General features: G+C 42.5%; 2 protein-coding genes across 8 annotated transcripts in view; both read right to left on the reverse strand.

Moving 5' to 3' along the window:
• The window catches only part of KIF26A (kinesin family member 26A), a 121,886-nt gene extending 121,142 nt beyond the window's left edge, over positions 1 to 744 (reverse strand). For 4 of the 6 annotated variants that reach the window (XM_042799117.1, XM_042799115.1, XM_042799112.1 and 1 more), the window contains exon 1: positions 319 to 589. The gene's annotated coding sequence lies outside the window, so the exon portion shown is untranslated. Of the gene's footprint in view, positions 1 to 318; positions 590 to 725 lie in introns of those variants that run through there. The other 2 variants (XM_042799118.1, XM_042799113.1) reach the window with 1 other exon arrangement.
• An 11,883-nt stretch (positions 745 to 12,627) lies between these two features.
• Positions 12,628 to 26,395, reverse strand: part of ASPG (asparaginase) — a 48,401-nt gene continuing 34,633 nt past the window's right edge. The window contains exons 13-16 of one of the 2 annotated variants that reach the window (XM_032981714.2): positions 21,441 to 21,527; positions 15,108 to 15,207; positions 14,727 to 14,785; positions 12,628 to 13,057 (exon numbers count right to left, since the gene is read on the reverse strand). In XM_032981714.2, coding sequence (XP_032837605.2) covers positions 14,732 to 14,785; positions 15,108 to 15,207; positions 21,441 to 21,527 — 241 coding nt within the window. In that variant the 3' untranslated portion in view covers positions 12,628 to 13,057; positions 14,727 to 14,731. Of the gene's footprint in view, positions 13,058 to 14,726; positions 14,786 to 15,107; positions 15,208 to 21,440; positions 21,528 to 26,395 lie in introns of those variants that run through there. The other variant, XR_004405516.2, reaches the window with a different exon arrangement.

Raw genomic sequence — 26,395 nt, forward strand, 5'->3', positions numbered from 1 at the left:
CTGCACCAAGGAGGCTGAGGAGCCGCGGTCTGCCCTGGGGGGGGAGGGGGGGGGAATTGGGGCGGTGGGGGGACGCGCTTCCGCGCTTCCCCCTCCCTCCGTGGCCCGGGCTTGGGTCTTCCTTTCGCCACGGCGGACCTGGGGACAATAAAAAAAAACAAAAAAAAAAACAAAAAAAAAAAAAAAAAAAAAGAAAAAAACAAAACCAAAAAGCCCATGCGGGACTGGCGGGCGGCTCAAGAGCCGCGGGGAGAGCGCCCGGCCCGCCGCCCCCCGCCCGCCTTCCCCGCCCGCCCCTCACTCAGCGCCGCCACTTACTGCTGGCCGCCGTCCCGCCAACGTCCCCCCGGCCTTGCGCTGGGGCTTTGAAAGCTTGAAGGCAACAAGCTTTCTTTAAAAAAAAAAAAAAAAAAGTCTTAAAAAGAACAAAAATTAATAATAATTTAAAAAAGCCATTCTCCTCAGGGGACCCGGCTCGGAGGCAGCCCGGGCTGCGCGCCCCGCGGCCGGCCCCCCGCCTCTGCCGCGGCTCGCCGTGCGGGGCCCTTTTATACCCGCGCGGGTACCTCGCGGTGGATGAGCCGTCCCCTGCCGCGGCAGCCAGGAATGCAGCCCTCGCCCCTGACACGACCAGTTTTTCCAGGCTGCCTTCGCACTGACGGGGCGGTTTTGTTTCCAGCCATCATCTGGGGCGGCCAAACGTCAGCAGGTAGAAAAGGACAAACCTGTTCCAAGGCGGCGCGTTTCCTCCCGCCCGCCCTCCTTGCCCTCCGCCCTGTCACCGGGGGGAAACTGCTCGACAGGTTTCGCCGAAGCTGGAGGTGGCTCCGGGAGGTGAGTAAGAGACTCCACCCTGCGCTCTCCTCAGAGGAGCTGCCGCTGACGGGCCGCCTGTCCTCGGCACCCTCCCGGCTCCCTCCGCCTGGCTGCCAGCCGCCAAAAAAAAAAAAAAAAAAAAAAAAGTAAAACAACAAAACAAAACAAAACAAAACAAAAAGCCTTAAACCGGCCCGTCACGTTCTCCGGGGGATTTCGTCGCCGCGATGAGCACGCCCACCTTGGCCCGGGCTCCACGCTCGTCGCGGCGTCGCGCCTGGCGAGGACGGCGGCTTCCCGCCCCGCATGGCCCCGGGCAGGCCTGAGGGGGAGAGGCCCGCTCTCCTGCCTGGCGTCCCCAGCGCCGGGAGCCGGGTCTCCCCTCCTTCCCCACCCGCCAGTATTCTCCAGGAGGCAGGGGGGTGTTGCCTGCAGAAGGCGATGAGAAAAAGCCCCTCGACATCCCTGCGCGGGCTGGTGGCATTGCCACGCGCTGCCCTGCCCTCCAGAAGGGTAGCATGGCACACGCTACCCGAGGCTGGAAGTGTTCACTACTGATTTTAACTGACTTTAACTTTCGTGACTGCGAGGTTGTTGGGTTTTTGTTGTTTTTTTTTGTTTGTTTTTTTTTTTTTTCCTCAGAAATGGCATGGGAAACCACCTGCTGTGCATGGGGGGGCAGGGTTTGCCCCATCTTCCCCATCTGTCCCCACAAGCCCTGCTGCTGTTTCCCCAGGTCTGAGGAGTTGGGGAGCACTGTGTCTTTTCAGAGCTCACTTTCTGCTGCTGAATGATCCCAACCTTGAGAAGATCGCACTACTTGGTTTACAGAAAGGCAGGACTAAGAAATCAGGACTGAGAAATGTGAGGAAGGGCCTGATTTTCAGAGGTGTTGGGCAGACAAGGGGGAGGATGCCCTGAACTTCCAAAAATCAGGCCACTCGCTCATTGTCACACCCTTAGACGTGACTCAGGGAGCAACCAGCTCAGAGTTTGGGCTTCTTCAGTTAATTCCTCTCAATTTTACTCTCTTCGTAGACAGAATAGCAACGAAACCTAATTCACCGGGGCTTCTGAGCCGTGGTATTGGGGTGAGCTTCACGCCCCGCTGCCTCAGGACAGCGTGTATGGAGACCTAACATCAGGTTGCCCAGTGGCGGCAGTGGGGATGCTGGCTGCCGGTGGTGCCGGGCTGCCTGCGCTGCCTGACCGCACGTTGCTCTTGCCAGCCAGCCCAGGAGACACCATTTCAAAAAGATGTGGATGGTAAACCCTGCTCTGCCAGTGACTCAGCCTACAGCCTCAGCCAAGTTACTTTACCACACCTTGAGAGGGAGAGATAATGCTTACCTACCTCATCTTATGAGGCTTCACTAATGTTTATATAGTGCTTTGAATGTTTAAAGAACTGTCTAAGTGCTGTGTATGAATTTTGGTGCTCCAGATCCTGTGATCTTTGGCCCTTTAAAAATATGTAGGAGACTCAAGCTGGTCCCAGAGGAAATGCCCATACGGGCATCACAGAGCAGCAGGGGAGGGAGCAGCCCTCGTGGCTGTGCAGAAGCTCTTCCAGCATGGCTCATGTGAACGTGGTGCTCGCACCAGGAGCAGGAGCAGACAGGTTACTCTAGGAGCCTATGCAAACCTCATGCTGAGGAAGTTCCCCAGATCTAGGCTGGAGGCATTTCAGTCCACTTTGGTAAAACCAGCTCCTGCTCTTCTGCTCTGCTCTCTCAGACTCAAACAGAGAAGTTAATTTTATTCCTTCTTCCAGATAGTCCAATTAGTATGGGTTTTCCGGACCTTCTCATTCTCCCAAAAGGACATTCGATTGCCTTGGGTAGAGGAAGGTGCGCTATTTGTGAGTTAATTTAAAGGAGACCTCTGTCCTTGACATCAGTGGAAATCTGCAGAAACAAGGCTGCTTTTTATTCCCTGTAAGAAGAGTAATTTCTTTTATGACACAGTGTGCTAGGTCTTCCAGTCCTGCCGGTGATGTACACAGCATGCACAGCATGATCATGTGAGCTGTATTTTATATATAATCCCAGTAACTATACTTCCAACTCTGGCCTGCCCCTGACAACCACAAACCCACACCCACACCCATGGCTCCACAATACCACTCCGCTGAATAATAACCCGACTGTCCATACTAACTGGGTGCAAAAGCCCTTTCCAGCCAAACCGGTCAGAACCCACTACTGCACTGGTGAGATATATAATCCCCAGGGATCCCATTGTTATTCTGGTCCAGGTTCAGACTCACGTAGCTGATGACCCCTAAAGAAGAACTCTGAGCCCTAAGTGGGTAATTGCCTGGGGCAGCTGGGGGGAACTGAGGTACCAGAACCTTTATAGGGTTTAGGCAGGATGAATCATCTTCTGCTTCGGGGTTTTTTAATAAGTGTTGGTGATTTTACTGATTGAATGTTTTAAGTTTTTATATTTTTTTCAGGGAAAAATATAGTAAAAGTCCAGGTCTCTTGTGTTTCTTCAAAAGGGGTATGTCAGGGGTGGCTAGAACTTTATTGGCCTAAAGGGATCTACCTAGTCTATGTATAAATTCCCTTAGATCACTACTATGAAAAATGTTCTTTTTTTAGTAACTTACATGTTAGAAAGCAGTGGGAAAAGGTACATTTAATTTATGTAGGTAATTATTTAATAAGTTCTGTTTCTCACCCATATACCCCCAGTTACAAAAGTTAACATCCTGCTACCTCCCTTAGCTATGTAGTCTCAGAGAATAGGCTGAAGGCTTTAAAAGGTAGAAGAGTAGAGGTACCCAACAGTAGAAATGGACAGATAGCAGTATGCAAGGGGTTCTTCCTCTGTGAAGGTACAAAAGGTGATTGGAGCATTAAAAGAATAGAATTCATTCTGAAATTGTATATAGAGAAAAATTCAGTTGTATAGAAGGAATAGTAACTAGTCCTTAGTTTCTACTGATGGTTAAACTAGGTATTTATATCCTACTTTTTTCAGCTGCATATATGTGACTACAGTAGTTCTGTGATTTAAGAGATCCCCGTGCAATAAATGGCCCTGTTAAGCAAGCAAGAGGGATGTCTCCCATGTGTTTGCAGTCCAGGGGCACAAGCCCAGTGAAAAAAAGGCCTGTGCTACCCAGCATGGACTCATTGCACTAGAAGTTGAGAGCTCTCCGATTGCACTGACACTGCTGAAACCTGGAGGAGCAGCACACTGTAACTTGGAACATGGTGGCTTCAGCACATTGTACAGCAAGCAGAGCTGTCTTGGAAGGGGAAAGCAAATACTAACCAGCTGATGGTCTCAAACAAAGGCGGCAGCAGAAAAGCAGACATAATGCCAGGGGTGATTGTAAGAGACAAAGAGCTGGCCTGGGTGGAAGCAAAGATGAAGGGTAAGCTTGTGGGAGGGCATAAAAAGGCGTGCTGTTTGCATGGCAGAATATGGAAGATCATGAATGCTCAGGTAACAAGAGGAAGATTATATTTCAAGGAGGTTCTACTTTGAAAAAATGATGTGAAAAATGGGAGGTGCTATCATTATTCTCCATCAAAATCCCCACACTCCTTTGGTAAAAGCTGCCAGTGCTTTCCTGCCTATACCTTACTCCACAGGTAATGTTGTGGAAGGGCATGGGACAACCCAAACTACTGTTCCTTGTACTACAGCATGTTTTGTCTGACAGTTCTAAACTTAAAATAAATCCAGCACACGAACTAAGGCTGGACATGGCACTTACCATTTCTCAGCTTATCGTTTTTACCTTCCTCATCATTTCCCTACCGATTTGCTATTCTTGCTCATTATGCTCACCTAAAATTAGGTTGGAGGTTTCTTAAGCAAAGAGCCGGAGCCTGACATGTCCTCTAAAGTACCTGTCATATTCTTGGGCCTGGTAAACAGAAAAAGCCCTGTGCAAGTGGATTTTCTCCCACCCTGGGAAATCAGCATTCCATATGTTCATAGCAAACACTGATGGGGCAACTTCTTGTTTACTTTAGTTGGTTCAAACTCATTTGTCAATATAGCAGCCCACTACGTGTCACATGTGAGCATAATAATAGCTTGGTAGTAACGTGTTTTGCAGTAATAAACACCTTGAATGATGGCCTAGTGCTTCCTCATAAATAGGAAGGCTTTTGAGATTATTGCCTAAATAACATTGAGTGATTTATAGAGAAATGAGATGGGGTGGGATGTTTTTCCGACCAAGAACTTTTAGTAAGATTGGGGGTTTGCCATTCAGTAGTTAAATTAATAAAAACATGCTAGAAATTAAAATATGGATAACAGCTGCATGTAAAGCTAAGAATTCATGTTACTGGAAAATGCCGCCACTCTGTGTACAAAATTTTGATCAAATCTAAAATTACCAATTTAGCAGGAGAGGGGTTTGTATCTCATGTGCTCCATCTAAACAGACAGTTCATCGCCCCTGAGCACTGCAGAGGTTACATACCAATTTAGCGTGTAATACCACTCTTCACCATTTTCCTTGTTCTGATTTAATGTCTTGTTCATTCCAGAAGTTAACTGTGTAAATAACATTATACAAATTAATGTACTTTTTTGCTTTTTGGGAGAATTTTTCAAGTCAAGATGTCTGTATACAGTTGCACGATAAGCTTGCACTGAGTAATAGTATAAATTTTCTGTTTTCTACTTCAAATTTTCAATTTTAACGTTAAACATGTCAGTACTTTTAATAACCAGTCTAGAATAAGGAGACCTCAGGGCTTTGCCCACTTGATGCTGGATCAGTGGGTACAATTACCTGTGCATCAGCACTTGTTAAAAAAATTAAAAAAAAAAAAGAAAGAAAAACAGTCTTTGTGCTGCAGAGATGGTGTGTGAGCTATCAAGTGGATATGTCCTGGAGCTCTGTAAGCCTCTGCTTTGAGCTTGATATTATGGAGAAGCTTCAACTGTAGGAGCCCTGAAAAACATTAGGAAAAGCATACTGAAAACAGTGAGGAGGCACTTCTGCAGTCCTGGTGTGGGTTATACCATGACTTTCCACTGGAAGGTTAGGAGCCACATCAGTGCTGTTAAGATGACAGCTGGAGATGTTTGTATGGGAAATGGAATCTACTGAGTCCTGTTTTGCAAGCAACTCTGCATAAACAATCTCTGTAGTATTTTCACCAAATTTTGGTAAGGTTTAGTCTCATAGTTACTGTTTTTATCTCCTCACAATCAATTCTCCTTTCTCCTCTTTTGTATGTTGTGTTGTTTGGGATTTTTAAAATTTGAAATAAAAATACAAATTAAATAGCCAGTGAGCAAGATTTTGACATGACCCGTAATTTTGAATGCCTCACTTCCCAGGTGCCCGACTTCACGAGAGGTGCTGACTTTCAAAAAATGCCAGCCACCTTTTATTCTACCATTAAGGTTCAGGTTAGACCCTGGTAGCTGACACTTGAAATTACTAGCTTTTTCTGAACATTTCAGCCGGGCTATTAATATTTAAGATTAGCTTCTATGTACTAAGTGTGCTTTAATAACTTCGCAACTGATTGCAATGTTTAACTGTAGTAGCCATCACAAACTTCATACCAACTTTATTTTTCACATTCACCGACCAGCTGGTTTTTCAGGGTTCGCAGAATCACGTGCCCTGTCCCATAAAGCCATCAGAAGGGAAGTCACTACCAGTGATTTGACTGTCTATTGAGATTTCCTAAGTATTGGCTGGTTCAAGCCATTGAAGACAGAGAGTCAGAGTGTGACTTTGCAGTGAAGTAGCATGGTAATTTTTAGCAACATCTCATATTTCTGGTTTTATGTCCTTGAATGTAGAACTTTCCGAACAACAGTGGTGAATGGTGACATAGTTGTGGGCAGAGAGCTTGGTCAGAGTGGTCCAAGTAAATAAACTGACTTATTTCACATCACACTCTTGCAGTCAGCAGAGATAACAGGCGGGCAGTCATCTTTGTCCTGACGCCCTGCAGCTCTGTGGGATTCAGCAGAGATCTCTGCTGGATGTCTTGCCTCGGGGGTGCTGGAAATGATGTCACCCAAAACTGACCCTTCAGTGGGAATCAGAAATTCGGATGTGCCACAGGAAGAATCCGATGCATTGAAATCCCTCTTTCCCTGGGCTCTCGTCACAAAGATCCACAGTAAAATGTATGGAGGAAGGAAGTCACACCCCCTGAAAGATCAAGTGTAATTAGTCATGCACAGGCATCACCTTCAGAGAATCTCCCCAGCGCAGCAGCTTCTTGCATATAACAGGATTAATTTACAACTCTCTGTTCTAATTGTGATGACTCCTTATCTCTCAGCAAAAGATTGCCATTAAGATTCCTTTTTCTTTAGCCTGAAATTTTTTTCTTTGCTATACATGATCATTGCTGCTGAATTGCCAGACTCTCATTCCCCTTCTGTGCTAATAATTAATCATTTAATGTTAAGTAATTGGATATCAAGGTGTAGAAATAACCACCTGACATAAACAAAGATTATTGTCTTTCTCTTGCCTCTTTCTTGTCGCCTCGCACTGTGTGGAGTCTCATCTAATTTCACTTGTAAGCTCTTAAAACCAGGGTCTGTGACTGTTGAACACCAAGCACAAGAGCCTAATAGGCTCTACAACAGTGGCACTACAGAAGAAACACATTTATTGTGCACATAAACATGTAACTAACAGGGCTCACCTGCACTCAGAAATGCTGCACACACCACTAAGCCGGCAGTTCTGGCCGGGTGACGTCTCCCCTGGCCGCTATTCTTCTGGTCCCATTTTGAAGCTGAGAAGGTGTGAAAATACCGTGGCTTGCGAGAGCGCTTCTTTGTCGTGGTGATGCTTCCTGCCGCTGCAAGGCGGAGGGTGATCCCTGGTGACCCCTCAGCCGTCGGCCGTTCTGCTACCAGGCCGCGCGTTGCTGAGGCCTGGCAGGGCCTGTGCTCGCAGGAGGCTGCACAGCGGGGCGGCACGAAGCTCTTGGCCGGCACCTTCGCGTGGCCTTGGCCCGACGTCTCCCTCTGCCGTGCAGCATCTGGGGATGGGAGGGAGGCGCGGGGCTCAGAACGGCCGGGGGAGCGCGCAGGACAGGCACCAGCTGAGCGTGCCCGAGCGGGCGAGCTGCGGCGGGGCTGGGCGAGGGCAGCGGGGCACGGCCTCTCCCCTGGCCCCCGAGCCTGCGAGGAGGCGGCGACCCCGTTCCTTACATCCCTCCTGTTGTGCCAGCAGCGATCTTGGTCAGGCGTCAGCACGGATTTGGACATCAAGGGCCAAATCTTCCGGCTCTTCCAAAGAGACTCCCATTAAACGGTGCTATTTTGTGCGGTTTACACCGGCCATTTCATTTTGTTGCTGCGATTCAGGATACTTGTCGCAGCTACACTTCTGAGACGCAGGCTTCTGCCTCTCCCCATTCAGCTGATCACAGGTAAACAAATGTAGGTCTAATGAAGTGTCAAAAGTAATTTTCAGGTAGACACTTCGCAGAAATAATAGATCTGGTAGTACCAGATTTTATTCTGACTCATGGACTATCTAAGATGGCAACATTTGAGTCCCACAGATTCATTTGTATGGTTCAGTACAGTTTTTTACATATCATATAAGCTTTCTACATTAGTAGCTTTTCTAAAAGAGTCACTAAAATATACGTGCTGTGACAACCATGCAATCAAGCACCACAGTGTCATAAAAGGTTGTTAAAGAATCATGGAAAGACTAGTCTTACTAGTCTGGAAGATGATTATACTGCTGATAGAATCCACTTGGAAGAGACACAAACGTATCAGCAATGCTTATGATGACATATGCAGCGCACACTTGATTGATTCTTTATAATTTCTTGTTTTCGCCCATTATACAATTACTTCAGGTTTATCTCAGTGATCTAACAAATTGTGATGTTGGAAACTAAAAGCATTTTATTTTTACACTGCTGCGGTAGGTCCTATGCAGGGATCAGCATAAGCACCTGGAGAAGGGGTTACACCTATGGCAGGATTTGATGAGGCTGCGGGTCCCTTAATGTTTTGTGTGTAAGTGGAACTGGGTGCACTTTGTCTTCTATGTACAAGGGATGCATTTCCCTCCTCGGTCATTTCACTGCTTGAACCTGCCTTAAAAATGGACAAATCTTCCAACTAGATCACAGTCTTTTTGGAAGAATCCCAGTAGATCACACCATTCAGAAGACTGCAAATAATGAAACACTGATTCAAGGAAGATAAAGCAGTTTACTTCCAGATGAGAGGTTTCTTTATCGCTCATTGCTGAATGCCAAAATTGTTGTATGAGACAACTGAGACGTGCTATGGTATAGTAATTCTAAGTTAAGTTGTGCAGAACTGGAGTTACTTAGCAATTTAAGAAGAACAAGCAGATACTGAAGCCTTGCTGAACAGCTGATTTAATTCAACAAGTACTGATCAGACACAGTCAATCTGTCAGTGGGTTGGCCAGCCTTGACAGATGTTAACAGTTTACCAAGACGACATGCAATAAGAGAGCAAGCACATGCTGATTTTTCAAATAATTAAGAATGCCCTTCCATTACAGAAGTTTTATAAGAGAATCTCCAAACAGAAATTTAATGTGTTCAGACATCAGTAAAAAAGAAAGTGGTTGCATTCAGGAAAGGAAAGCTGTAACTCAAATCAGGCAGGAACTTGGACATGTTAGTTGTGCAAATCTCTGCTTTCTGCAGTGTTAGAGAAGTGCTGACATGGGCCAAGTAGTCCCTGTCCCTTGGCAGTATTAGCTGGATCGTTAGGAAAAAGAAACAAAGTGGAAGCTGGGTGTTGTCTTTCAAGTGAAGAAAGCTGTAGAATTGATGTAATGTTTGACTTTGACAGGAGGCATTCGTAGCGTCTCCTCCATGGAGAGGCAGCGGAGGTTCCAGCACCCACATTCACTCCCAGAACATCGCTGCAACTTACAAGATTCAGCGCTGGAAACAAATCCAACATTTGTGCAGCAGCTACAGTCTCGTGCTTTTATGCTGTTCTGCAGTCGCTGCGGAAGTTGCGCACAACCGGAGGGTCACAGACCCTCAGCCGCCTCTCCGGCACTCGCGCACGAGCAGGCTGCCTCGGGAGCGCGTGCTTTCCTGGCACGGCATTTCCCTGGTTGGCGATTGTGCAGGGCAAGGAAAGCTCCAGCTCGAACGTTTGCATTGTTAGACTGAGGTTGGAAAAGAATGGGAGCCACTGCTATTTTCTAACAGAAACCGAAATGTCATCTTTAAGTTCCAATAAGCATTAAAAATTGATACTAAACAGTATCACAAACTTTTCTGCACCAAATCATGCAAAATTAACTTCTTCCAGCTTCTACCACACTATTCCAATGTGTACTGTGTATAAAATACCCAGCACAGATCTGCAGATGAACCTCCCAGTATGTGCTAGGTCTAACAAAGTATAATTGGATGTAGATATGAACGGGTACATGGACATCATGGGTGACTGGAGTTAAAACTGGTGTAGACATTATGAAACGGACCCGCAGCTAGTCCTGGCAATTGAGTGAGCGTGTTTGCATTAGTAATGGCCCAGTACGGCTGCTTACTCTGCAAACCTTTACCAAGCAGTAGGCTGCTGGATAAAAACAAGAGTGTATTTGATCTTCTCAGGAATGATCTGAAGGAGCAAAATTAGGATGTTGAAAAAAATGAAGCTGTCCCTGGAATGTCCAGCATACTTTAACTAATGAAAGACACTCAGCTGCTTACAGTAACTGAAGCAAATAGGTAGCAACAAATAGGTACCATTTTCATTCCTGACTCATATTAAGATTTTGCTTTTGACCAATAACTATGTAAAGCTTAAGGGTTACTACAGTCAAATAGATTCATCCTAAGACTGGGAGTTATCACAGAGAGTATAATCATGATTAATAAATCCACTGCAAGGAGCAAAGGGTGTAATAAACAAACAAGACAAACACAGGATCTTGAAAGTGTTACTGAAATTTGTCCCCGACACCTAGTCAGGAGCTGACGTTTCTGGCCTTGACTGGGTGGGTTTTGCCACTTTTTAAATCACACCCAATACACAGTTTCTCTTAACACTTGTAGACTCTTAACAGTTCTGGAATGAAATTTTGATGTATATAAGAGAGACCCGTACTTTTTCAGTTAAATCTTAAATTTGCATTCGTGTGTTTGCCATTAAAACATTTGTTAGATATTGGTCTATTTGTAAGGCAAATTGCAAATTTTCTAGAAAGTTGCAGTAACACTATCTTATGCAAGGTAACTTACTAATTAACATACATTTCTGTAAAGGTTTGTCAGAAAGAGGCCAATACTGCTTTATTGTCACTGTAAACATGACCCAAACCATTTAATTTTAGATTTACAAGCTTCTACCCAGAAGTCTTCTTACTAGATCACATTTCTAAATGTTGCCCTTTGTGTCTTTACCTGGCTTACATGCAGGAAGAGAACGACTGTCTGTTTTCTTCCCTCTCCTTCAGTTTTACTGTTGAGACCTTTTATTTCAGTAATTCACACCAGAATACCATTCTTTGTTCAAAAGAATGTTTTGTACTTTAGATGGATATTGTATTTTAGAAATGTAAGAACGTTATGTTTAGGAAGTTTTCTGATATTGATGCTTCGGTATATATACCAGTCAGTCATTCTGGCACAGAAGTAAAGAATGAATGCTGCTATGGACAAATTATTGCATCTGAGAAACATTTAAAAAAAAAAAGAAAATATTCCAATCCAAAGGAAGTCACTTGCAGAGAAGTTTACCAAGGGATTTCCTTGCATCAACTTTCAGACTACTGACTAGGAGTCAGAGAGTTAAGGTAGTAGGTCTAAATACCGTTTGTGCATGTTTTTTCTCCTGATCATAGAAATTTTCACAAACCTTGCTTTGTTACATATATCACCTTTATGTATTTATAGATAAGACACCAAAAAGGTGATGAATTTGAAGCCTGATTTTTGATGCTAGATCTCATTTACTTAATTCCGTATTAACTTTATTCAATCTGAAGCATGTTTATTGCTATGTAACATAATTTAATAATGAGACAGCATAGTTGTAATTTTTGTGACCGTAGTGAAGAGGTGCAGTACTCTTTGCATTAAAGAATGTGGCATTTTTATGTTTTTGTTTTGTGTTTAGCTGGAGTGCATACAGCACTTCTCAGAACTACATGCACAGTTACCTTGTTTTAGGGGGATCTGATATGCAACATACCTTGGGAATCTTTTAATACTAGCAGGCTCAGCAAGTAGTCCATGCAGCTGTGGGAAGGTTGAAGAGTATAAAGAGGAAAAAGAAAAAACTATCTGCACTTCAAAGATTCCCTTCAGATGAAGCAGATAGAAAATCCACATAGATTATTGCAGGAGCTGTAGGTGAAATTAAAAGTTGCCATCCCCAATATATGCATTTGCCTGAAGTATTCTCTATGTTTACATATTCTAGAGCAGACATAGCTGTAAATATATATATTGCTTTTTTCTTTAGTCTGAAAGCGTTGGGACTTTAAACTTGGGGTCTGCTAATACTGAGATCACATTTACAGTCTAGAGAATTATGTGTCCAGCATGTAGCAATCTTGATTATATTCCGGTCAGGATGTGGGAACGATGCTATTAGAAACAAAACAATCAATTCACTCAGACAGTCCCACAAACATGCTTTATGGCATCTGCCTCCTACTCATTTTAAGTGAGGTTTTATAGTGACACATTGGTGAAGATTAGTACACAACTGCAGGCAGATGCCCATGACTGATTCAATTGTTTGCACTGACACTCACAATTGCTGTAATTGCAACTGAAGTGATACAAGCCATTGCAAAAAACAGACAAAGTGAAACCAACATTGTTCCTCAGAGATTTTATTAGCTGAAACCCAGAAATGCACAATCCACTGTTTTTTCTTGGTATGAAATCACCACAGCATTTCCGTTTGCTATGCCTGCAATACTGTCCTCATTGATTTAACATAAGAACATTCAAAAGGCCTCTTTAGAAATAGAACTTGTACAGTAAGGGCAATACATTCCAACCTTGCTTGTTTTAAAAAAAAACTTTTAAAAAAAGTGATTAAAAGATAAAGCAGTGAATCATTTTTAGAAAATCAGTAAGAACTTAATGGGATCCTAATAAATAATATTTTTAAGCTTTAGCTTTCCTGTATGCTCCAAGCACAGTCACAGTTGTTCCTTTCCTTTTCTCCTCCCATAACTGCTCAACACCATTAATGTTCAAAGCTGGTATTTCTGAAGAGGAGCAACCATCTTCTACAGCCTCTGAAGAAAGAGAAAATGGATGTTTAGAACTAGGCAGTATCCAAAACCTTCCCCAGAAGAGATGACCTTGTAGTCCGTCAAGCGAGTTCTCATGCAGTATTGAAGACTTCCTTCAGACTGCCTACACTACCGGTGGCTCAGTCCAAAGGAATTAAGAGATGATCCATGAAGGAGTTGAGGATTTAACATACTTACTCCCCACTTACGAAAGAAAAGTGACTTTTGCAGGCCTATTTCACTGAAAATGGATATCCCTCATATGGAATAACTCATAGTCTGAAGGTATTTTTAGCGTCTTCATCCTGGACACTGGAAAATTTCCATTTAAATGCTCGAAACCGTGATTATATCTAATCCTTCTATATCAGCTAAAACCAAAGAAAACCCCAGAGCTTTACAGGAAAGCAAAACCTGCCAGATTCTGTCCTGTGCTCCTTTAGATCAGTACACACAAAAATGCCGCTGTTCCAGTTGCAGTTCCCCAGTCATATACACATGAATTCACTCACATTGATCAAATGGGACACACAAGTGTCAAGGTAGCCATGGATGCAGCAAAACCTTTAACTAAAGTTTGTGCTAATTTTATTTAAAAAAGGAGATCATCTCCTCCCAGTATTTAAAATGAGATTAGACTTGCCAATATATAAGAGAAGAGATACCTAAATCAACAACATATTGCATCAGAAAGGTGTTCTAAGAAATGAAAGAGAAGTGTTTTAAATGTCTCCAGTTACAGCACATCACTGGAGGAGGCCAAACGCCCAGACAAGTTTCCTATAGAAAGACTTGTCAGAGCTGATGCTTTGAACACGAGGCTCACCCCCGCCTCACATGCACACCGCGAGGGAAACACGCCTTCTGTGTTCGCAGCACAAGAGATTCACGCCGAGTCTGTGTCAGAGAAAACCGGGCAGCTGCAGTGAAGGGTCTGAGGAAGAGGGAGGCCGTGGCGCTGCCCTCTCCCGCGCCCGGCGCGGGAGCAAGGCCTCAGCAGGGTGCTCTGTGGGAGGGGATCCTTCTGCAGCCGGCGCGTGTAGCACAGCTAACTCCTGCCTGTTAAGAGTCTGCCCCACGGCTCCTGTGGTGGTCGACTGTGTCACACGGGAAGACGGGCCGGCGTAAGGTGTTCCATTAAAAGCCGGACAGGAGAGCACCCGTGGGGGCGCTGCGGGTGCCACGGCAGCGCCTCCCGAGCGGGAGGCTGTGCGGCCCAACGGCTGCCATCGCCCCGCAGCTCGGCTGGAGCGGGGGGCGCTCCCGTGCTGTGGGCACGGCACCCGGGAAACCAGGCCTGGCTGAGTGCCCCCATAAAAGGCATTTCCTCTAATGCAGGCGAGACAGAGGAGCAATTAATTTATCGCAACGGGCCGACGGAATGAGACGTTGCTGCCCTCGGTGCTTTTATTTTGGTAAAGTTTTTTCCACGCTGTGGAACGCACCACATAAAAAGCACTTCCAGGCTCAGGCAAAAAGAGTAATAAGCATCAGCCCCGCTCTACAAAAAAGGATTAAAGTACTCAGAGTCGTATCAGAAAGTAAGGCAGGGACACCGGCTGAACCCAGATGCCCTGGGGTGAACCAGGGGTTAAATACAAACCGCCCCTTTATCCATGTATATGCCTGTCCATACATTTCAGGAATCTAGCACTTGAAAATGAGATCTTACCTTCTTTACTGCTTTTGTCTAAAGAAGTCAAGAACCTCCTTACACCCTGTAGCCTCTGCCTGTAAGTAGAAACATGAATAAATCCTGCCATTCTGTGCACCAGGACATGCAAATACTTACTTGTGGGAAGTAAGCTTATGTTACCACAAAATAATTAAAATCCAATTTAAATTTTAATTCCTCTGACATAGATGAGAAAATTCTGGCTCCAACAATTTATTACTTCGGAACAGCACCAGACTTGAGTTTGTAACAAACTCTAATCTGGTTTATAGTTCCCAAAGCAGCATTCACTTTTCCCAAATTAATATTACCCGACAGCGTGCGGTATTACTCACACAGATAGCATGCCATACAGACTACAGCCGTATGCACACTTACTACTTGGAGGGGATTCCTGCCATCATAACCAGTTTGCTCCAGGTCTGCACCAGCTAGGTACCAGGCATACAGCCCATCCACATCGCCCTTAGCTGTAAGGCTGGAAGAAGAATAATTAATACTGGATCTAAATCTTTCAATCCATTTCAGTGTGCTCCTGGGTCCTGTCAACTAGCTCAGCAGGCAAACGCTGAACCAGAACAGGCTCAACATGGCTGCCAAGGTAGAGACGTAAGTAAGGGAACACTATTACAACAGCTCTGAATAGCTGAGCAAGCAACACGGCTTGATGAATCAGTTCCTTAAATTAATAGGGCTGTACTATAAGTACTTACAACAGGCTAGTTTCACATAGTGGGTGTGACTATGACCAAAGGGGAAAAGAAGTCATGCAGTTTCATATTTCACAACACAATATTTATCTCATGAAATGAGTTGGGGGGAGGGCAATGGCTAAATCAAGATGCAGCTGAGTAAGTGACAGCACGAGCAGATGTGCTAGGGATCAGCATGCCTTACTGAAAGCCATCAAGAGGCCCCCTTTACAAGTCTGCGTAACTGTGTTTGCAATCAGAAGTTATGACAGCATATTTATGTGATATCATTTGGATAGTAACACAGCTACATTTTTTTTGAGTTTTAGAAGATAATTTGTAAGATTTAAGTGGGCAGCAAGCAAAAAAAAAAGCTTTTTAAACATGATCTCTGTCTGCTATGTATAACAAGCAATAGAAAGGATCAAAATGAATCATGCACAAATAGGTGAGTTAAAGTTTTCAGAGAAATGTACACCAGATTGTTTCTTCACACATCTGCTGGTAGTCTCATCCATAATACTTAGGGTTCATTTTTAACTTATATTTTGGTAAAAAAAGGGCTAACAGCCTGTACATATGCAAAAGCATGACCAAGCCTGCGGACAGGCTGGACTGACAGCAAAGCTTAGAGGACTACCTTCAGTTCTCTCCAGATACCAACATCTGTCAGACGTCAGACCCCAGCTTGCTGTGTGTTTGCAGATTGTTTCAGCAGAACCACACCGATAATCATCAAGTGAGGTTAAACCTCATTAAGAGAGGGGCAACCCTCTCCAAAGTTAGTAAGTTCGGAGTTTGCTGCTTCAAACAGTGCTCGCTCTGGGGGAACGGCACACTGCTGGCAGCAGGGATGGAGGACAGGGACGGGCTCCTGGGTGTGACAGCCAAGCCAAGCAGGCCCAGTGGAGAGTGGAGAAGTCTGGAAGATGCAAGGGGCAGACAGGTAAGCCTATGGAAGAAACTCAGAAAGCAAGGCTGCAACATTCACATCTCTGCTAGGCTGAAATCACTTCTGTTGTTGATTAAATCTCTTTAAGTACCTGAAAAAATGTTTTCAGGGGAGTGGAAGCCTCTAATTGCAGCAGTCTGAGGAGAAAGTCAGAGAGAGGCTCTTGCTTGCAGCGGTCCTAGAGGTTGGGTGGGAAAAGGGAAAGCAAACGGTTTCGTATTCCTCCATGCAACCCCTCCAACCCTGAGGCAGGGGAGAAGACCTACAGCTGGGGCCTTGAGGGGACAGGGAAGTGGCAGAGGGGTGCTATGAGGTTTAGCAGTGCTTCAGTCTGACATCCTGAAGAAAAAGGATCAATAAATCATTAATGAAAACTGCTGTCACAAAAAAAGGCCCCTCAGAAGCAATAAGGAACCAGAAGGCAGCACAGGAGGTCTAACAGGACACTCAGTCCTTAAGGAAACTGCAGGAAGAAGTAAACATTAATAAAGAAAATGCGTAAGCGTTAGTAAAGCAGCAAAGAAATTGCTTAGCAGCCACTTCTGGAACACAAGAATGATCTTAATTTACAAAGTCTCTTGCCGTTGACACTGGAAGATCCCAGAATGAAGGAACTAACAAAAAGCCTACCTACCAAGTGAGAGTGAGAAGCGTCTCCCACACTGGGCAGGAGAGCACTGTATTTGCCAAACAGGATCTCATCGTTCAGCCACGTGCAAAGCGGAAACCACTTTAGGCAAGGACCAGCACATTTAGAAATATTACCAACCTACATACCCAGAGCAATTCAGCTAGCGTCACTGTAAGCAACAAACAAGGACTACTGCACCTACTTGAATATTAACTGCCTAATAGCACCTGTTCAGAAAGAGCAATTTAACCCACATTGCCAGAGGTCAAAACTGTGAAGTGGTCTCCTTCCATGACATTAGAGCAATCCAAATGCACACAAGTATCTCCAGCTTTGCAGCAGCCATTTACTGATCAACTGAGAAATGTATCCTACAGGGACTGTGACCCAGAGAGCAAAAAGCAATGTAGCTTGTGAGAAAATGCCACACGCATCTGTATTTCCTTTACACACTGTAAGTGTACTTCACGTGATCAAATATATACATAGGACTTCTCAGCATACACTGTAGGGACCTTTGTTCTGTATCTTTCTCAAAGATATTTATGCCAGCAATTTCAACTACAGGTGCATCCTCTAAGCAGCAAGTCCATCATTTTTATATCATGAAATAGAATAAAAATAACTTAAATGTACACTTATCACGATGTTTAAAACCTGATTTGTTGCAAAGAACTACTTAACGCATTTTCCTAAACTCTGACTGACACCTCTTAAGCAGATAATCCCAGGTATGTTGCCTATCAATACTCTTGCATTTAGAAAAAATTATTATGTATTCATTTCACAGTTTCAGCATGGCTAATGTAGCCATAATGATGACAGAGCTAAGATAGCAAGAATAGTGATAATGCAATTACAATTTCTAATTCTGTGCCTTCTGTCACACTAGCATCAAGCAACTCGGGAGTTGCTGTTTAAGGGGTGCTCTGTTACTCTCCAGGTACCAGGAGCAAAGCTGCTCAGGTCTCAGGGGGTTTAGAAGGACAGGTCGAGATCTGGGAAGTAATGAGCAACAGTGAAATGACACCTTGGGGTTCTGTCCTGCCTCCTCAGGGATTTCACCTTTCTCAGCAACACAAATCTCTGCTTTTTCAGGAATTCTCCTTTTTCAGTGTCTATATAAAGCGGTCAGGAAGGGCTTTCTTTTCTTTAAGGGGTATTATCACCCTGACTGAAGAGAAAATATTTTTTTTCTTCCCTTTTTATAAAATTAAAAATCCTAAAAAAGAACATTAAAAGTCCAGAACGAGGCATGGTTTGTTCTATCCTGAACACATTTGGGAGTGCTGCTCTTAGCTAGTATCTCCACGTCTCTCTCAGTTGAGACAGACAGACTTCTCTGAAGGACAGCAGGCATTAGGAGCTTGGTCCTAATTCCTGCATAGGCATATTTATCCTTCCTCCCTCAGCCTTACCTCCCAAGTTTATGTTAAATTGAAGAGGCATCTTATTCTGAAAGTTGCCGATTTTGAACAGCTGCATCTTTGTATATTATATCATTTTATGAAATCTAAGAATATGAAAGAGAAAGCTGGTTTGGCTTTATGCCTCTACTTAATTTTGTGAAGTACAGACTTGAACAGAGTATATATACAGGCTTTTTTCCTTTAAAAAACAAACAAAGCAACTGTTTACCAACTCCAGAACTTGACAATCCTTCAGAATAAGTTTGAGTGTCCCAATTTATCTCATTATGGTTTGGTTTTGCAGACAGATGACAATACTACTGCAATATGAGACAAGACTCTGACATTTTTAAGAGATTACTAACATGGAGATCTCTTTCTCATTTCAAAACAAAGCCATGAACCAGATACCAAACATCAAGAAAGTGATTCTAAAAATCAGACTAACACCTCTTGTTTAAAAAAAGAAACCAGAAAATTAAACCATGAAAGATTTATCATCTTGGCTGCACCTATGTGCATCTCCACTTTCTACACAAGAGTTACTGTTGATACCGTCCAACTCTCAGTTCTGGTCGGTACTCCTTTCCCTCTCAAACATCACCAGTGCCAAAGAAGCACATTTACTTTTATTTCATCTCCAAAATCTTCCAACTGAACTATTCTATTCTATTCTATTCTATTCTATTCTATTCTATTCTATTCTATTCTATTCTATTCTATTCTATTCTATTCTATTCTATTCTATTCTATTCTATTCTATTCTATTCTATTCTATTCTATTCTCATGAGTCTAAATAGAAGACGGAGAGACAGTATTAGAACACAAAGATCACTGTTCATGGTTTTTTATGAAAGCCAGTTTGTTTGATGACAGGTAAGTAACAAAGGGGGAAATGTGATTACAGCTTCTAATTCAGAGAGAACTGTATGTAAGAAAACAATTAACTAAGTGAAGGAACCCAGAGCTTATCAGAAAGCAAGCAGCTTTGCCCTTCTAAACACCAAGAAGCTGACATATTGCCTTGGTGACAAATTCAGACTGGTGCAAGTTGCAGTTCAAGGCACGTTACAAGCTAGAAGAGATGTAGGTAAACAGTTCAAATTTGACAGAGGGAAGATGTTATACATAACTTGGTCTATAAGCAGCTTGACCATGTGAACGTGTTGTCTGCCATGAAGGTGCCAGTGCCTGCAAAGAGAAGGCTTAAAAGCAGGAGGTAAGAGGTCGGACAGAGATGTGAGCATGAGCATGCTGGAAAAATGAGTGTATCAGTCAGGTCATCCGAGGATACTCCAGAAGAAATATCTGAGACACTACGGCAGGGGGACAAACACCAGCACCTCAGACTGAATAGCTTTTAAGCATCTGAATAACACTCTGTGGAAAAAGTCCACTTTGGTGCAGAAGACTATGTCAGGCCCTGTAAAACAGCAAGAGGAAAGAAAACCCTTCAGCTCTGCAGGAGCAGTGTGTGGAAGAGCCACCGTTCACAGACACCCCCGGAGCGCCTCAAAGCCTGCCCGCTGCTTGGGGCTGGTGAGCTGCCAAGCGCTCACCCGGCCTCCGCACACACGGGCACTCCCGCCCTAGGTTTGGAAGATCCACCTTGTTTTTATATGAAATTTATTACCATCAGTGCGAGTTCTAAGTACCTTAAGTGTTTATTATCAAAGTATCAGCTTTGAACAATAGATCATGCAATAGAGATGCAGGGTGTACGATCCTCCTTAAAATGCTGTAACAAACAGCATCGGAACCACTTTTTGTTTAAAGGAGTCTTGTTTTCTGATTTTTTTTTTTTTTTTTGGACATATTACTCCTAGGTCAGCTAGCCAAACTGGTTCTGCATGTGGCACCAGGGCTAAGTAAGGGGCAAGTTTATTTGCAGAGGAATGTCATTCCCCAAGCCACTTCTCTCACCTTCTTCGTGGATGGAAACTACGCAAACCAAGGGTTTAGTTGTGTCCTATCACTTGCAGTGCCCTGGGAAGCACATATTTTAACTTAATGGTAAAACTCTTATTACCCAGTCTCCTCTGAGCATGTTATGACAACGAAACACTCCAGCTAGTATTCCTTGATTCTAGAACTACTCAAAGGACAGAGTCCAGTCTCTCTACAGAACACACATAAGCTTTACCTTGCCCTTATAGCTTTGCAGACAATACACAGCACTGACTGTCCCCTACAAGTCTCATGATTTCCTGCTAAGTCCTGGTATAAAGGCCAGTACTCAGGGCTTTTTTGTTTGTTTTTGAGAAGAAGAAGAGAAGAAGAGATGAAGTAAAATCTATAATGAATTTTAGGTAATACATGAAACCTTCTTACGATTTGCAGAATAATTTGTAATTCAGGATCAGTGCTGGAAAAAATAAAATCAAGCATCTATTTCTTGTCATAATATGTATCCATATCATTAAACCACCTTATATATTAGAAGCAACTGTATGTAAAACCAGCTTTAACAGAGGATTATAGCCTCTTAAACTTAAATATAGAGACAGTGAGCAGCTGTTAAAACATTTTGGGGTTAAACCTATTTGTCTATTTGATTTAGTTATTTTTAAGAACTATGTTACGTGCTAGTTGGAGTCAAAGTCATTCCCATATAAGTGAAAAGTGGATTTTAAGAAAATAAAAATGAGGCACTATGTGCAGCTTTATTCTAAAACAGAGATGCTATTAAACCACACCTTGCACAGCTTCTTCCTCACCCTTCCTCAGTGAAAGTTCTCGGAAAAAAAAAGGGGCATATTTGCTTCCAGTTCACTTATTCCCACAATACTCCCTACTTTGGAGCTCTCTTGAGTTACTGGTGCTCCAACACAAAGTTGATTCTTAATTTCATCTCTTCACTTGTTTCCTCATTACTAGTCTAGCACAGAAATAGCCACATCATGTGCCAGGGTCCCAGCTGTTTCGTGGAAGTTGTCTTCACACTGTTCTCCATCCCGAGAGTCTATCTGGAAGATCACCCCCCTCCATCCCAATCTTAGGGCCACCTCACCTTATATGATATTTACCTGCAGAGTATTGTTCCAATGTTCTCCAAGTCATGGCTTGAAAGGTGAGCTCCTGTTTCTCGTAACAAATTAATCACTTGTATGTGCCTTAATGAAAGGAATAGAAAAAACAGAGAAAGTGGCTTGACTAGTAGTTTTTTTTTTCCCCTAAATCCAGCATTACTCATATACACAGTCAGTGAAAGTGCTTATATGATATTTGCCACCATCACAGAACCAGTGGTGAATGTCTACAAGGTGACAGATCTAGTAAACAGATCTGCCCTCCCTATCAGAAAATCACTCACATACTAAGCTCATGGAAGTGTTAAGTTCGGCTCTGAAAACGAAAGGGATGCATCCCTTTCTCTTCAAAGAATTTTTATTTTCTTTACCTTAGTGCATGCTTAATTTAACATTTGAAATATTAGTGATTGAAATACATGCAAACAGTGAGGACGTTTATTACATAGCATCATTCCTGTATTTTACAAAATACATGCCCATATATCAGCCTTAAATAAAACTCATGTCTTGCAGATAAGCAATGAATCTTTAGGTTAATGTAGAAGGTAATCAGATTTTTACGGATTCAAAATTCCAGTAAGTATTCTTACCAACCTCCCACAAAAGCACACCTTTTCCTAACCTGCTCCTCCCAATACCTTTATGATTTATTTCCACCTGGAGTCTTTAGGAGATCTTCCTTGTCCTTTCTTTTGAAATAATGGGACAAATAGATATTTAAGCACTACCAGCCAACTCCTATACCTTAGTCAGTTGCTTGAGAAAGTCTGTGGAAACGGCCAGTCTCTAAAGGTACTGTCGTGGGTAGAAAATAACATGACACATGAAAAATGCGCAAAAAAGCGTTTTTTGCAAGTGACCTAGTGAAAGGTTTAGAACTAGGTTTGAAAAGGAGGTGACAGCATGCTCCTCTGCTAAACAAATGATCTAGTTTACAAATCCAAACACTCTTTTTTTCTCCAGAAAGAGCATGATGACACCAGTAAATCAGGAATAGTTTCATAGTTCCTCTTTTAAGTAAGTTGCTATACCATAACACTTCAAATTAAAGAGTTAGGCATATCACTGTAAGAGTGAATATATGAGCTTTCCCAACCCATCAGCTAAAAACTCATCTGTATTAAAAATAACAGATAAGCTCAGATACACGTTCTGCTTAATCACTTGCATTTTCTTGGAGGTAGACATGGCCCTTTCCATTTTAGAACTGGACTAATCTGCTTATCTAATCCCTCTGCTTCTCTGTAGGAAACTCCATTTTGAATGAGAAGCTACTTTACAATTATCCATATTAAGCCTGTGTAAACCTGTGTGATTCATATAAGATCTTAATTTATAAACTAAACAAAGAATTGTATAGATGATATAGGAATCATTTTCCTTTTCCAAACACAGGTTATTTAATTGAACAGGCAGATTATTTTTTTTCATTTTACTTTGTTTCATTTGACAGCCGAAAAAAAATAAAAATCTGTCTTTGCTTCATGGCAAAGCATTGCTGGAACAGCACATGCCACAAGTTTGTTCACTTATCTAAAATATTTTCTCAGGTGGGTCCCTTAACAGCATGGCTAGTCATCCACAAGCATCTCCTTGAGCCAGCAAATAATGTCACGGTTTCCTATTTTTCAATCTGTGGTGAAGAATGAATTCTACATGTACGAAATTTTTAGTTCAGTCTTAAGCAGAACAGTAATTAGCTGAAAATAAATTTGACCTAAAATAGATTAAAGTAGAACACATCTGTTCACTCAAGCTCACAGTGGGTACAGAACTGAACGTGGGGTGTGTCTGTCTACTCCCCAATGACTGCCCTGGAGTATTCCTCACTTCCCACCTTATACCCAAAATCACAGCGTGAAAGTAGTGCTTTTTAAAATAAAAGCTATGCTATGGGACAGCACTAAAAGATAAAAGGCAGTAAAGCATGTAATGTTGTGTGGTTGGGCTCCCCCTATGAAGCTGGTGTCTCTGGATTCCAGCGAAGAGCCAGGCTTTTCTGTTCCCCTGTTATAACTACTCCTCACTGGTAGCGAGATTCCCTCCAGAAGGTACTTTATGTCCCACCTACGCCACACAGCTATTACTACTCTGAGTGAGACTCTATAAATCTTCGATACAGGCATCTTTGGTGGCATTTACCACACATATTTAATACAGCAAATTTAAATGAGAAAATGTGGTTTGAAAGAAAATAAATCTTTAAGCATTGAAACTAACAGTGTTTACAACAAATGCCTTCAATAAAACATTTGTAAATATATGTACAGTGTCCCAGTGACTGGGAATCATTCAAAATCATTTCTTGGTATGGTGGGAAGAAGAGGAAGTGTTGTATACCACTGGTTGTTGTTAAAGGGAGGGGAAGAATAGGGACAAATAGTAATGTGCAACTTATAAGTGTTAAATTTAGTACTGTGACTATGAAAAGCAGATCCATCTAAGCAAGCAAACAGACCACCTCTCACATTCCCATCACTCCACATGAAAACTATGTGGGAGGTAAGTCGCACTGCAGCTTGTTCCTACTTGCACCCAAACAGTATCTACATTCTGCAGAATCTTAAGCCCTATCCAGAGTACCACTTCTGCTGCCTTGTACCTTCCACAAGAGCATTATTTGTATTTCAAGAGGCTGGCTGTGAATTTTCTGATACTGCTATGTCTTAGGCATGTGAGAGAGAGCTGTCTTCAGAAGTTGTTTCTCTAAGTGCTGCTCTCCTGTGGCTTTACAAAAGCCTCACAAGGGTCACAGGTTAGCTGATCTGAAGTTCAGCAGATGCCATGAGCCATGAACTTCTTGGGATCAGTTCAAATGCAAATGCTGTTCTAAGGTGACAGCACAAAGCCAAGAGCAGATCAACTGCTGGACTATGAAAGTTCAAGGTGTAGAGGGAAGGCCAACATCACCATGTTGGCCTGGGGTGCACAGCTGCTTGCCCAGACTAGCCCCATCTGATGCTTAGCAAAGCCAGGAGGAACTATTGTCACCTGTGAACTGTTCCTGACTCCCTTTTCTTAGTGTGCTGTTACCAAACTGTGGCTCTTGGTCAGACATGGGCTATAGAAATTCCATTTTGCATATGCTACTTAAGTTAGCCTTTTGATACTACGACTGTCATTCATCCGCTCTCTGAAGGAAAAAACAAATAGACCAAAGTGTTTTTCTAGTGCCTCCTTCCTGCCAGATTCCATTATTGATAACACTGGAGATAAAAACCCCAATGTATAAATATTTTAATGGATTAATAGCAAAATAAATAATTCAGTGTAGTCTTACGGCTATGAGTGAAGTTTGAGTTCCAGATAAAGACATCTGAACTCTTACCGGTTTGTGAGGGCTCTGGATCCTCAGCAATCAAGGTGCCATACAATACATATCATCTTAGGCCTTAACTTGGCAGACAATTATTAAAAGGGAATCAACTTCAAAAGGGATGAATCATACATGTGAAATTAATACGCATGTAAGAGTTTGCAGCATTGGGGCCTTAGGGTGCACACCTTCCACCAACTCTCTTTAAAGAAATGCAGGTGTAATGTATATCCAAACTTGACTGGCTTCATTCTTTTTAATGCTTGCTCCCCTAGCAACTGGAATGGTTATGGCAGGATCAGCTTAGTTTCACTTGCTCGGTTTTCTGCATGGTATCAGTGGGAACTTTATGCTTCAGTGCACTTCTGGAGTCAGTGGTGGTTAGATTTTCACTCTGCCTTAGATTTCCTGAAATAATGTAAATGTAACCTTGCAAAATATCAAGTATTTAAATTCATATTTATGTGGGAGGCAATTTTACTGCCTCTAATCTGATGTTCTCACAGCACTGTATGAGCAACTCCCCATTTTCACCCTTTTACCACGGCTCTACAAGTAAATGGAAGTGCTTTTACTACCTAAAATATACACATTTTTTATTCAGGACATTTTCCTGCTTAGAGAGTTTCTGTTATTAAAAAAATATTATTCTATTGTTTTGAAAATGAATTATCCCTTGAGGGTACTCTAAGAAATTAAAAGAATGCTACTAATTTTGATCAAGCAACTGGCCTAAATTACCAGTGGTCTGTTTAGCTTCATGTATAAAGTGAATGAGACTACATGCAAATTGCAGAGTTACAAATAAAAAAGCGGAAATGCAGTAGTTTATTTCTTATTTAGAAAGTGACTCCACATTTTACCATCTAGAGAAACAAAGAAAGAGTCCTTTAAAGTCAAAAAATTTAAGAGACTGTTATTGATATAGGTCAAGTTGCTGGTCTATCAGCTGACAGTGCTATGTTAAGAAGCTTTTAAGAAGAGACGTAACTCTTGAACATCTTTACAAATTATTAAATGGAAAAGAGAAATCAGTCATCATTATACAGGTTTGCATGCTAGGTTAAAAGGCAAGCCACTGAGAAATGTGACATAAAAAACTGGAAGAAAGCTATTTTTAAGATGAGTGGATACTGTACTGCAGTTAAATGCCAATTAAACAAATATTAATTCTTAGAAAATGGGATTAAGCTGATGCAATATTCAGTAAAATTGAGAAAGTTACAATATGAAACAGTTTAAAGCATTGACTGCTCATTAAGATCAGTTTTGCCCCCTCCCTCTCTGCCACTTTGTACACTGCGCCAGGGTAACCTCTTCACTTCCAGCATGAAACTGTTTAATAAATAGAATTTAAATATTTGTGTAGCCGAAATCTTTTTAGCGGTATCTAATTACGCACGTATACAGATGCCTGATCTTTACCATTCTCCTTTATATGCTTATCAGTGTGAAATACAGTGTGAGTACACAGCAGATCATAAATACACGTTTATGAGTTTAGTTCTAAGTCAACTCTTCCTTTCATTCCAACAGTAGAAACAAAAAGAGAAACTGAAAATGGTTATGCTGCAGTTTCCTTTTACAATTCCCTATATCAAAATGGGTGTGCAGTTTTAAAGAGCTTAAGAGT

The sequence above is a fragment of the Tyto alba genome, unplaced genomic scaffold, assembly GCF_018691265.1.
Source record: "Tyto alba isolate M040663 unplaced genomic scaffold, T.alba_DEE_v4.0 Super-Scaffold_29, whole genome shotgun sequence".
Taxonomy (NCBI): Eukaryota; Metazoa; Chordata; class Aves; order Strigiformes; family Tytonidae; genus Tyto; species Tyto alba.